Source organism: Rhineura floridana, chromosome 2 (assembly GCF_030035675.1).
Source record: "Rhineura floridana isolate rRhiFlo1 chromosome 2, rRhiFlo1.hap2, whole genome shotgun sequence".
Taxonomy (NCBI): domain Eukaryota; kingdom Metazoa; phylum Chordata; class Lepidosauria; order Squamata; family Rhineuridae; genus Rhineura; species Rhineura floridana.
Window position 1 is genome coordinate 90,811,419 of NC_084481.1, and position 14,059 is coordinate 90,825,477.

At 42.7% G+C, this 14,059-nt stretch overlaps 1 protein-coding gene across 10 annotated transcripts in view; it reads right to left on the reverse strand.

Moving 5' to 3' along the window:
- Positions 1-14,059, reverse strand: part of TNS1 (tensin 1) — a 471,254-nt gene that overhangs the window by 307,506 nt on the left and 149,689 nt on the right. For all 10 annotated transcript variants that reach the window (XM_061609240.1, XM_061609243.1, XM_061609248.1 and 7 more), the window contains exon 2: positions 1,937-2,051. Coding sequence is in view for 9 of the 10 variants with exons in the window: in XM_061609243.1 (XP_061465227.1) it covers positions 1,937-2,051 (115 nt within the window). In the remaining variant the exon portion in view is untranslated. The remainder of the gene's footprint in view (positions 1-1,936; positions 2,052-14,059) is intronic.

Below are 14,059 nucleotides of genomic sequence, written 5' to 3' on the forward strand. Positions count from 1 at the left end.
GCCAGCACCACACTTTAAAAAGTGCTTGCCTATGCCCATATACCATGTCAAATCAGTTCAGCATTTCCTGGGTTCACAGACTGCTGGAATACCATCACTGCACATGTATAGGCTGGCAAAGGGGGTAGCCATCTTTTTTAAATGTCAGAACTCACATGGTGCACCTACATGAGTAAATGCCTTGTGAATAGCAGTGTTATATTTCAATCAATGAGTTTCATCAGGAAAGCCCAAATTTCTGTAAGCTTTGCTGAAGATCACACTCTTCCTGCTTCAAAAAGTTTCCAAGTCTCATCTAGACATTTCACTTACCGCATGTGTAAGACCATGTGGTGTTTATTTTCATTTGTAATTTCTACCATGTGCAAGTGGCATGCTGGGTTGTCCACTTCCCCTTCAGGAACCCACCTTCTGCATAGCACTCAGAAATTTTGCATGGGACACAAAACTTTTGAGTCACGTCATGTGTCTATCCCAGTCTTTGGGTCCCCAGATGTTATTGGACTACAACTCCCATCAGCCCCAGCCAGCATGGCCAATTGTCAGGAACGATGAGAACTGTAGTCTAGCAACATCTGAGAACACAATGGTTGAGAAAGGCTGGTCTACCCAATCAACTGGTGTGAGTGCCCAAGCATCTGAATGACTGTTGATTATTCTGCATCCAATTTTCTATGGTTGTGCTTGATAGAACTGGTACTTTGAGGGGTTTGCTGTTCACAGAGCTAATAACATACAGTTTGCTAGACTTTGCTATTAGATTTCTGGTTGTGCCTTTCAGGTTAATTTGCTAATTAAGAAGTGAATTATGTGTTACATTCACACCATGTCCAAAGCTTCCTGGTAAAGCAGCAAGGAAGCTGGATGAAAAGCTATAAAGGTCACTAACATGCTCATTTTGACACCTTTCCTGCCTCAACTGGGATCACATGTAGGTAACTAACTGCACCAAGCAGATTCCATTCTATTCACCAAACACTACTACAGAAAGAAAAGTTAGAAGATGCTAAGTGTGACATCCTGTGGCCAGCTGCAAAACTACAGTCACCAAAAGACCATCTGGAAGACATAAGCCTTGGAAACACCAGGAAGCCTTATGAAAAAAGCATTATTTCCATCATTTCTGCTCCCCACTGGCTTCAAGATGACTCTAGGTAGCTACAAATGACTATGTGCTCCACAGTCACAGTGACTACATGTCAACTTACCACAGTGTTGCAATATGGAAGCAGGTCACCTAGAGCATCTAGCAACATAGTGAATTTTGGGATGCCTCTGTTCTCCAATATAGCTATAGGTGCATGGTTTTGTTAAAAAAAACTCTGCTGTGTTGCATGGTCAGATGCTACAGAGAGAATTTGGAATTGCCATAGTTACAGGCACACTACAGTATGTTAGAAGCTCATAATGGATTCAACAGTCATTTGTAACCACCCACTGGAGCCCAGAACAAGTGTGAGCATCTTTTGGCCCTCCATATGTTGCTGAACTACAATGCCCATCAGCGCAGCAAGCATGGCCAATAGCCAGGGATTATGGGAGCTGTAGGTCAGCAACATCTGGAGGCCCAAAGGTCCTCCACATCTTTTCTAGAATCTCCACATAGTTCCCCCCCCCCGTTCTAAAATGGGGACTTCACTATTACTTGTTCCATCCTGGAAACTATTTTTCTTAAATTTGTATCCCACCTTTTTCCTAGGTGGTCACTGAACCAAACTAGATGTGTGTCACTTCAGCAAGGTGGTGGCTTCATGTGCCTTGATAACATACCCTGTGACACTGCTTCTACCTTAGGCTAAGGATGATGCAGATTGTCCATGTGATGTGAATTTTGGCCAGTGCAGTATTCCCCAACTTGAATCAGCTTCCCTTCCCCACCCAACAAACTAGCAATATTTGGTATCCATTGTGATATCTCATGCTCACCCGCACTCACCTCGGCAGGTGCTACCCTCCCGGGTAATAGCCTGACGGCATATCCCACATGGTTTCACTTTCTTGAAGCTCTTCACTTTGAAGGTGTGGGATGTGGATGCTTCAAGGTCCTCAGGCTGCAGGGGAGGGGAAACACAACATTGTCAAAAGGAGTAAAAGCATCCTTCATTTCTAAACCAGTGAATGGATTAAAAATTGGTCTGGGTTTAATAAGCGCAGCTCATTAAGGCCCAGCTTTTTTCACCAAGGAGGGCCCATCCAACATCTACTGCAGGTTGTTCCTCATTCAGCTACAACACAACTGGCAACAAAAGCTCTCCAGAGTAAGCAAATGCTATGCCTGGGAACAGAGACTTAAATCTGCCAATGCTGCCTAAAACCAGAGGTTAAGGGAGGGGCAGATTCTATGGCAGCTCATTTATAATTATGGGGATCCTGCACATGCCCAGAGACAAGCTACTTTCTTCCAGTCTGCAAACCCAAAGAATTACAGTTCTAGCAACTGAAGGACATGGAAGCAGTGTCCCTGCTAAATTTCAGGTGCCAGGTTTAAAAGGGTTTATTTCAGCAGGCCTTTGTACCATATATGCTGTTCTGGTGGTTTAACCTCCTGTATTTTAATTTATGTTTTCAATTGTGTGTATAGTATGTTTTTATTTCTTTAAAGCCATGTCTGGGACTCAGGTATCATGAAAGGCAGGGTATAATTCTTTAAAAAAACAAGATTCAAGGGCACTTCATATATCTTAGTTTGACAAAGAAACACATGAACATGCATAAACATCAGAGGGACCCATGTGTGCAATTGTGGCTTTACCCTACAAGTGAGGCCCAAGCATTTTCATCCCCGAACAAGTATGTATTTTGCACTCCTGAGCACCATTCAAAAATGACTCAATACAATTGTGTTTTATATCTGGGAGCACAAAACATAACATATGGAACAGCTCTGAGATGCCACCTGGTCTTGAAACATTATGCTGTTTAATGTTTTGCTGATATTTGGTTTTATCATAGTCTTTTTATTATCATTAATTATCATCATTATTATTATCATTACATTATCATCATTACTATTATCATTATTTGGGTAGTTCAGTAGAAAGGGAACTAATAATCATCCAAAAATAAATAAATGAGACTGAGTTTTTCAAAAGTTTCTAGGACCCATCATTCATTCATTCATTCATTGCACTTGTATACCGCCCCATAGCCGAAGCTCTCTGGGCGGTTTACAGCAATCAAAAACATTAAAACAAATATACAATTTAAAACACATATTTTAAAAACTATTTAAAACACAATTTTAAAATTTAAAACAATATAAGAACAATTTAAAACACATGCTAAAATGCCTAGGAGAAGAGGAGTCTTGTCCTGGCGCTGAAAAGATAACAGTGTTGGTGCCTGGCGCACCTCGTTAGCAAGGATCAGCTAATATTAAGTGCATCCTTTAAAGTACAACAAAAACTGCATTGTGATTGGATGAGAGTGGCCAAACTAGATGTGGTGGAGGCAGCCAGTTTAGTTTTTCACATGTCTGTCCCATTCACATATAAACTGCAGACAGAGCTTGGAAGTAACTAGTTACACGTAACAAATTACTTGTAATTTATTACTTTTTTGAGTAACGAGTGGGTAACTTCATTACATTTTGCTGGTAATAGAACGAGTAGTAACTTCATTACTTTTGAGGAGTAATTGTAATGTTTCCAGCATTACTTTTGCGCATTACTTGGGGGGGAGCAGGGGACGTCTTCTGCTCCTCTGATTTGTGAATAAAAATCATGTGCTTCAAATTAGGCTTCTGTGCAGCGTTGTTCTTCCTTCATGCTCTGTGGGTGCTTAGGAGGTGATGATGGTGGACGTGGAGAGCGAGATGGGGTGGAGAAAACAATTGTTTAAAAATTGACAGGAGTGGAAGGAGAAAAGAGCTGGAGGCAATATATATATACAAAAAATATGTGTGTTGGGGTATCATCATTGCTGGGGGTGGGGTGAGGGGATGCCAGATTCTGTTATGCCATTCTGTTAATATTATGAAAAAAAACATTCTACTACCGTCTGTGTGTGCGTGCTTATTTCTAATATTGTTTTAGGCTACTTAGATATGCAGCAGCCAAGGCCAGCACCTTGTAGGCATTTTTTTTTAAAAGTAACTAAAATGTAATTGTAGCAATTACTTTTGAGTAAAAGTAAAGTAATCAGTTACTTTCAGAGCAATTGTAATTGTAATGGTAATTACTACTTTTGTGGGCCATGTAACTGTAACTGTAATTTATTACTTTTTAAAAGTAATCTTCCAAGCTCTGACTGCAGAAGACACACACACACCTCCCCACACTCTGCTTTCTGGCATTTGTCTCCCAGTCCAGCTTCAACATTGGAAGTGAGACACATTGGGGAGAAAAGCACTTCAAGCAATGGACAGGGGAGAGGTATGGTGGGGTAGGAGTCAGCTCCCCTCACCCACTGTGTGCCACATTTTATTTTGGAATAATCAGAGCTCACCCCACACACAAATAGGGCACTACATGAATATAAAGAAACATAGCTCTCCCCATCACATCAACTTTGGTCTCCTCCAGACGACCTGGTTTACCAAGCATTCATCTGCTTGCACAAAGGTTATACGGTGGTTAGACTGTGTCCAGTCTTTTAATAAGCACTCATTCTGATTTGTTTGTGCGGAGGTGACATCTTCTCATTCCTCATCTATTCATCCCACACTTTTCAATGCATTTCCCTGTCACTTTCCAAACTGCAAAAAAGCCTCTCTTTTTTTAAAGTGGATTTCTTGCACCACTTTAATGGTGCAGACCTAAATTTCAGGCATGTGCTTGAATTTCTCCTGCAGAATACTGACAGGCAGGAGGCAACCTTTGATTCTTACTGAGGATCGGACTGAGGATTCTTATACTAAAGGTGTACTTCTTCACTGCACCACTGGGTGCCAGTCTCTGATGCTAATCCACCAGCAAAGCAAGTTCTGGGTCAGATACTAGCTCAGACATCCCAGGGACAGCCCCTAGAGTTACGAACCTTGTTAGCTTTTATACCAAACACTTGAGTTGTGTAGCAGCATTCTGCCTACTGGCTAGTGGGCTCTGGGTTACTCTAAAAACTTTTGCCAGACAGCAATGCTTCTGGAATTAGGGATTGGGGACAAGCTACAAAAGCGGTGCTTAGGGGGAGGGTGAAAATGAGGTATCAGGACTCAATACCCTGATAAAAATGCAATGGGTGCCAGCATAAAATGGCTGCTGCAGGCAGCAAAAAAAATAAAAATAAAGAGGTGACAGTACTCCATACCAGTGAGTACCATAACAAAAAAGCCATGTGTAAAATTATTAGATTTCTGAGTTGTGGAAGGAGAATATTTTTAAAAAGGGAAATTGAAAGTGTAGATATTCAGGGTGTAGATAATTTTGAAATTTTGTTTAATCTGTGCAAACCTTTGACACTAGTTACAATCACAAATGGTAAAGCTTGGAAGTCCCACCATGTATAGTGAGAGGTGCATCGCTTCTATTGCTGTGTGTGCTAGTCAGGTAGCTCCACTTACCTGGATATCATTCTTTACCCCAATCCAGCAAGAGAGCCCCACATAGGCAAGCAGCCTTCTGTATGTACTGCACCTACATCTAGATGCACAGCCCCAGCTGCAGTATTGCCATGTGCATCCCACTTGTTCTACTGAATTGGCTAGATGATTATCTTTTAGTAGGAATGGTGATGCACATCTGCATCCAAGGGGGCACCTGTTGCGTGTGACTAGCTGCCTGCAATGACCGGAGGACTGAGGTTCCTGTCAGCTAATCTCATTAAGCTAAAGTATGAGACTTGGTCACACTTATGCCTCTCAAGGGTAAAAAGTAATTATAGAGCTTGTGGGGGGGGGAGCGCTGAGTGTGAAAACCACGTTGACTCAAAGAGACCAGCTCTTGAGTCCAGGACAGAACACAAAGCCCCTCTTGCCTCTTTCAGGTTTGCTGATGATGCTGTGAGGAAAGGAGCACAAAACAGAAAACAAATATAACCAAGGGTATATCTGGATAAGTGCATGCTAATGTAATTATTTTTAAAGTTTTGTTTTTACATCTTGTCAGAAAAGACTGGAATACAGTATATGTATCTCAGGAGAGTGAAGGATCTGACTCATAGCCTTGGCAAGACAACCCCTTTGGTGGTGTTGCCTAAGATGAAAGTCTCACAAGTGCATCAAATGTAGTTTCACAGCCTTTCTACTACGAACATTGGGTAGCCAAACACAGTGGCCATAGCTCAGTGGCAGAGCATCTGTGTTGCATACAGGAGGGTTCAAGGTTCAATCTCCGGTATCTTCAAGTAGGACTCCAAGAGACCCACCGGAAATCCTGAAGAGCTGCTGCCAATCAGTAGAGACAATACTGAGGTAGATAGATGTATGGTCTGACTCTCAGTAAGTCAGCTTCCTCTGTTCCTAAACAAAGGAGTATATTGGCCTTGCCACATCCACACCACATGCCACCACCCACCATTCATTCATTTCTCATCCCCTCCTCTCAATGGAAACATAAATGGACTGCCTTCAAGTCCATTTCGACTTATAGCAACCCTATGAACCAGGTTTTCATGGTAAGCAGTATTCAGAGGGGGTTTACCATTGCCTTCCTCTGAGGCTGAGAGGCCATGACTTGCCAAAGGTCTGGGCCATACCAATTCTCTCCCCAACATAGAGATTGAGTGCCTGCCTCCATTCAGGCTCCAAGGTTGTGCCAAGAAGAGGGCCATCATGCTGAGGCAGCATCCTTCTGGGACTGGATGGAAAGGAAATCAATCCCCTCTTCTCTCTGTCACCCATCCTCAAGGGGATGGGAATACCTGAGGTAGTACTATTATGGCACCAGCGGTCTCCTTCAAGTGTCCCTTCCTACCTTCCTCCAGCTTTAGAAGAGGGAGCTGCCCTCTGCTTGGCAGCAAAACTCTTTAATACCCAGTGTCCAGCACTACATACCCATGTCCCTTGACAGACTTTGGCCATTCGTACTTGAACGCTCCCTGGGACCTCGGAGAAGTTGGAAGCGTGAATGCTGGTTGATTCAATGCCTCAGCCACAGACAGCCAGAGTCTCAGTGATGCAACACATCACCAGGTGTAGGGGAGCTCTACTACAGCCTTCCCCAACCTGGTGCCCTCTAGATGTTTCAAACTATATCTCCCATTATCCCTAACCATAGACCATACTGGTGGGGGCTGTGGCCCAAAATATCTGGACAGCACAAGGTTTGGGGAGGAGGCAGCTGCTCTACCTAAATAAAACCCATATTGCTCTTAGGAGCAATATTGACTCCTAACAAAGTGCTTCTAGTCTGCAAAATGTTTTGAAGCCTTGATTGCGTTTAACACCACATTGGGAAAGCCAGCATTGCTGTGTGGAGAAAGATAATGACTTGCCCAAAGGCAATATAATGAGTCCACGACAGACACAAACCTGAGTTTCTAGATCCAAGTCCAGTTTTGTTTGTTGAACTGCACTAAACCTTGTCACCTCACATTCACTTAGGTCTCTGGACCACCAGGACAGAATTCAGAATGCCTGAACCATTTCCTTTACACTTTTCTTCTCTCAAATGCCACCCAAGCCAACCTTAACCAGGTATATCAACCCTGAGATCTCTCTATCTCAGAAGTTCTACTGGTGCACATCTGTTTTGACTCGCACCCCCAAGCTCATTCTCCATGCAGGCCAAGTTGAAGATTTTCACAGGCTCTTACAAAATTACATATTTATGGGAGCAGCCTCACTTTGCCATGCTAATTTATATCAGTGATTTCAGAGCAGAGCTTGGAAATGTTGCTTTTTTGAACTATAACTCCCATCAGCCCAATACAGTGGCCATGCTGGTTGGGGCTGATGGGAGTTGTAGTTCAAAAAAGTAACTTTTCCAAGCTCTGTTTCAGAGTTCTTAACTTGGACTTCTCCCACAATTGATAATTTTGAAGTGAATCACGAAAACACTCTGGAGGCACTTCTTTGGAAACACAGAAGAAATATATCCTTTTAAACTGCTTTTTTATCATCCTGAGTATGTGAACACAAAGAGGAGGGGTGCTAAACTGCGTTAAATAATATGCTCATTTCATCTAGCACCAGGATTATGCAAAACAATAAAGTAAAGCTGCACACTCACTTTCTTCACATCATTTAAGATTTAATAAAACCTCAAGGGGGGAGGGCACTCAGCACTTTGCCCTCACAGTCCCAAATCTTAGCCCAGGTCTCTCTGCTGTAAGAGAGTTACCTGATCATGGGTTTCCTGTACTCAGATGACCTCTGTTCCTTACTTCCCCAAGCAATTCTTACTCGCAGCCTCAAGGAAGGGCTGAGGGGGGGGAGAGAGAGGCTGTTTTTTTAATTTGCACATGAAGAATGAAGCATTGTCAGGCTGATAAACTCTATGTCTGGATTCCAGACTGCAAACACATTCCCCCTTCAGAACTCTCTCACGCATGCATACACATGCCAGTGTTTCCACCAGATGCTGCCACTACTCTGAATTACTATTACCACTTCAGCTGATGCTATTTTAATCTGCTGATGCTGTTTCAATTTGTTTAATGAGTTGTCATATATAATTAAAAAAAACTATTAAAAAGGCAGCCAGCACTGAACAAATAGTTACAGTATGGGACTTGCATAGGGTTAGAAGGGTTAAACCTGGAGACTGGAGTCATAGGGTGGCATTCAATGCTAGCCTTACTCAGAGTTAGAGATGTAAAATTTCCAGAAATTTTGAAGTCATGGAAAAAAAAGGGGGTTTTCCTTTTTTTCAGAAAAAAACAGAAATTTTCAGAACAATTGAAAAAATGCAATATTAGCACTTTATACAGATTGAAAGTCACTTTGTTACTTCAGGAACATCAAATGTAATTATGTACAAGTTGGTCTGGCATAAAATTATCACATTTGGTATATTAAAAGCAGAGCTTGGAAAAGTTACTTTTTTAAACTACAACTCCCATCAGCCCCAGCCAGCATGGCCACTGGAGTGGGCTGATGGGATTTGTAGTCCAAAAAAGTAACTTTTCCAAGCTCTGAAAAAGTACATGTTATTCAAACAATTATTACAAACTGAATTTACTTTTTAAATTTTTTACTTTTTTTGTAACAAATGGATCTACAAGCACCTGAACTGTAAGGAACCTCTTTCGTTTTGCCAGTTTATGAGGAGTAGTCAAAAAACAATTGGGGGAAAAAACAGAAGAAACCATCAACAATAACAAAGAAAATATGTCTCCACAGTGTCAGACATACATAAAGCATCCATTCCCATAAAAAGAACTGAGAAAAGGGGGGGGACCAAGATTCAATGAAACATTTTATTCATCATGCTAAAATAAAATATTGCATAATCCACTTTTCTTCATTTTTTTTCCAATTTTTCAGAAAAAAACAAAAACCAATCGCACATGGCCCTAAGCCAGCCCCCACCTGCCTGCCTATTTACAACTAGCACTGGCTTTCAGCTTCCTCCTCTTCAGCCTCAGTGTTGCCCTTGTAGGATTCAGCAGGGAGGAGGGTGGAGACAGAACTAGAATTGGTTGCTTTTGCTTGTCATTGGTTCTGGTTCCATGTACTGTAAGTCCCCCTGCTTTCTGCCCTACCAGTCCCGAATGGTCAGCAGCCACTACTGAGTGGGGCAAGTTATATAGCTGCTTCAGCTAGTGCTGCCACGTCTTCACCTGAAGAAATAAAGTTATATCCTACAGCTACTTCATACCACTAGCCTAGTGTTACACACTAGTAGCAGGTAGCAACATCGTTTGTTTGTTTTTAAGTGCACTTATTCAACTCCCTATCATCTAACTGTTCTTTCAGGAGAGTGTGCATTTATATTTATAGGCTCAAAGAATTGTCACAAGAGGGGCTTGCTTGTGCCTTGAGTAGCTAGGATGTGAAACCAAATTCCCAGAGGAGAGCAAAGGGAAACCTGCTCATGAAGTCTGAGGCTGAGCAAGGCTCATCTAAATCTGGGGTGCCAAGGGACCATCTCATGTGCTTCATTTATACATGTGGGCCTTTCAAATCCAAAATGAGTATTTTCTACAAACAACCTTAGGGCCAAAGCAGACACAAAACCATTCATGCAATTAGCAATGGCACAAGCCCCCACCCCTCAAGTAAGTAATAGATGTGGGGGAGACAAGGATCTGGAATGGGACCTCCACTCCTAAGGGGAACTTTCCTTCCAACACAAATAGCAATGTGAGGATCCCAAACCACATTTGGACCACAAGAAGTCTGTAGTTCTTGTCATGCCAGCTTGCCAGCCTTACCCTGGCCTGCATTTAAAATGGCTAACTCCCAAAGCCTTATGGGGAATTATTCCCCTTGACATCCTCCCTGTTAGCTTGCTAGCAAGCAGTTAAATCTTTGATGTTCTTTCATCACTGTGACTTGGTAATTTTTATAACACAGCTGTACCCGCTTACAGTAATTTTGCACCTTCTTATCAGTGGAAGGGGCCTGGTTCCGTCAAAGCCGTAAAACTCCTTGCTTTGTTATGGGAAACCAAGAGGAGGCGCCAGGTGCTGTGGGAACATCGTTTTTTCATCCCTTTGATGAAAATGTTAATTGGTTAATTGTCTCCGGCTGGGAGGAAATTTTCCTCCATAAGAGGAGGCTCAGAACTCTGGGTTTGTGTCCCACTTCGGAGCACCACCTTGCCTATGATGATGTTCTGTTGTGGCTCCATTTACATCTTGACTTGCAACTCCCTGAGGGGAAGAAGGCTATTCACTGAGAGATCCTATGCTCTTGTAAGTATAGCTAGGCAAACAGCTTTGTTATTTTGATTTGTGCCAAGAAACTTTCCTTTATCTTTTCTACTAAATACCTTACCCATTTAGGTGTATGGTTTTAGGATTCAATTTGCTGCTGCAAATTATTTGTGTGTACCTTTTTGCTTTTTGTAACCTTTTTATGCTTTTCTTATTTTCTTTTTAATAAACTTTAATTACTTTAAACCAATGTGTGTTTATTCCAGAGGAAGGGGTCAGTTCCTAAATTCAGTCCTTGCCATTTGACCACAACTACCGTGTAACAGAGAAATGTTTTTACCTAAGACTTCAGAAGGGGCCAGGAGTGTATCTAGACTCTGGTCCTGAGAGGCTCAGGTGTTTAAGTGGGCTCTGGGGTTCCCTTCACCCCTGAGTAGCTAACCAGTTGAAGGGTGGTGGCAGTACTACCTTGCAGGGTTGGTGTTGACGTGCACAACCTTGGCAAACCAGGATTTGCTGGGATCAATTGCCCAAGGCTGGGGATTGACCCCTAGGACAGTGAGAGCAGACGGGGAGGGGTTCCCCGTTTTCACTACATGGTGGCAGAGGTGGGATCAAAAAGGACTGGACCTATCTCTGAGTAAACATACTCTTAAAAAGGTACATTTTGGAAAAATTGGAAATTATTTAGTTAAAGGTTTCTGGCACAAAGGGTTATTATTTTTGTAAAGTCAGGATGTTTACGAGATCTAAGCAAAAGAAGGCATTAGATCAGAATACTGCTGAAAATAGCGAGGAGGAACAAACAGATTTGTTACCTCAAGGCGATTTCGAAGCAGCAGGAGGCAGCGCTGAGGTGCCGCCGTTACAAACAGTTACTCCAGAGGGAGAACTGGTGTCATCACCCGTACGGAGTTGACGAAGTATGGAGAGTCAAGCCAGCCAGAGTGGGTGTGTGCCACCCATGGATATGGGGGCTGAAATGCATAACTTCTTCTCAAAACAAATGGCGCTTATGGCTACTCTTGTGCAACAACAGCAGGTGTACCAAGCCCCACCGAGCCAAGAACTGAGGTCTGGAAGAGTGTGCTTGGGTGGAGCTGATCCAGCAGACTTTCCGTTTTACCAAGCGGGAGAGGATATTTCAGAATTCTTTTTAATCTTTGAGCAAGCATGTTTGGACCAGTCATTAGATAAAAAATACTGGAAGAAAATCCTACGCACTCAAGGAAAGGGAGAATTGAGAAGTTTAATGTGCAAACTCCCTCGAGAATTAGCCGATAATTACGAGAACTTTGTAAAGTTGGCAACAGCGCAATTCACACTATCTACCAGAGCGTGTTACCAAAAGTTTGAGACTTTGCAGAAAAAGCCAAAAGAAACGTTCTCAGCATTAAGCGCCCGCACTGCTCAAGCAATGGATTTGTGGATTTCCGCTGCAAAAGCTGATACTTTCGAGCAATTAAAGACAGTGTATACTCTTGAGAAATTTTACAAGATGCTGCCGAAAGAGCTTGCAGCTGCTGTGAGAGGAAAAAAACCAAAGAGCATCCAGGAAGCAGGACATCATGCTGACGAACTTGACTCCTTTCAGGATAAAGATGAATTGCCTAAGGCTTATGTTAAAAAGCCGGGAAACTTCAAAGGTAGCCAGCAGGCAGGAGGAGGAAATGAATGGAAGAAAAAAACGTGGCCGCCTGTAGCCAAGTTGGAGGAGAGAGGAGAGAGCTCTGCTTCTGCCGCCACCGTTGCTTCCACTGCACGCCCAGCAGTTTACCAACTGAGTAAAGCAGTTTTGGAGAATCTGTATTTTTTATGCAAGCAGCCTGGGCATAAAAAGGTTCAGTGTGCCCAGTTAATTAAAAAGCCGAGTTCTGGAACCAACAAGGGAACTAAAGTAGCTGTGGTCCAGAGAGCCCGTGACTTCGAAGAACCGGGAGGGCAGTTGTCTCCAGAAATCTCTCGTTGGTCTTCCTCAGCTTCCAGTTCAGAGAATGACTGGGAATTTTCGGCTCCTAGTGCTGAAAACAGCCCTGTCACCCCGAAAAGCAGCGTTTTAAAAGCTCCTGCGGTGAGTGTTATTCAACCGGGACTGGGAAAGGAGAAGGGGGGAGGAAAGGTGAAGCCATCCCCTGAAGAGCCCCATGGTGGGAAGGGAGAGAAAGAACGACTCCCTGAAGACAGCGCTAGCTATCCATGTTTGCCCGGTCAAGCTGCTTGGTCCAACAAAATGTTCAAAGAGACAATTTTTGTGAACTATGTTAAGCTAATTGCATTCAGAGATTCAGGAAGTGAGGCTTCCAGCTTATCTTGTCATTTAATTCCGCCTGAATTAATTTTAAAAGGGGTAAAAGCATCAGTACATGTTTATGGAATGACTAACAAACTTTGATGTGGCTGATGTCTGGATTTCATACAAAAATTGGTCAGGAAAACATAGAGTGTTGATTCATGACTATTCTGACCAATTTTTTGACTTCCTCCTTGGAAATGATATTGCTTACGCATGTTATTTACATAATTTGAAAAATGGGGATGTTAATATGAATGCCATAACCCGTAGTACAGCTAACAAAATGGAACAAGAGTCCAGTATCAAACGTTTGCCACTAGATGGTGCTGTGGCGCAAGAAGTCTGTGACTCAGACCAGCCTCTGCCAACCAAAGTTGGGAATATGAATGTTTCTGATCCTAACAGTGAGGGCATGGAAGAGCTAAAATTGGACTCTGCTCGTTCCACTGCATTTAAAGAAGCCCTTCTTCAAGATGATAGCCTACAAGTTTATAGGGATGCTGCAGTAAATGCTCCCCTGGAACTATCTAAGTCTGTGATAGTAAGATTCTATTGGAAGAACGGATTGCTGTATAGAGAACATGTGCCCCAAGGTGCTTCTGTGGATTGGAAGCCTGTCAAACAGCTTGTGGGGCCATCGGCTCATAGGCTGGAAGTTTTGCAACTGGCGCATGATACTATCAGTGGGGGTCATTTAGGAATAAAGAGAACATTGGCCCGGGTAACCCGATAGTTTTATTGGCCTCAGATTGCCAAAGGAGTACAAAATTTCTGTAAAAGTTGTCTAACCTGTCAATTAGTAGGGTATGCCCGTGATCACCCCAAAATGCCAATGAAAGTCTCTGAGATTGTAACAGAACCATTTGCTAAAGTAGCGGTGGACGTTCTTGGTCCACTGAATGTGGCTTTGAGTGGAAAAAAAATCATTTTGACTTACATAGATTATGCAATGCGTTTTGCTGAAGCGGTAGCTTTAAGTACCATTACTGCAACTGCTATCTCAAAGGCTTTACTAGACATATTTTCTCGTTGGGGATGCCCTAAAACTATCTTGTCAGATCAAGGCCC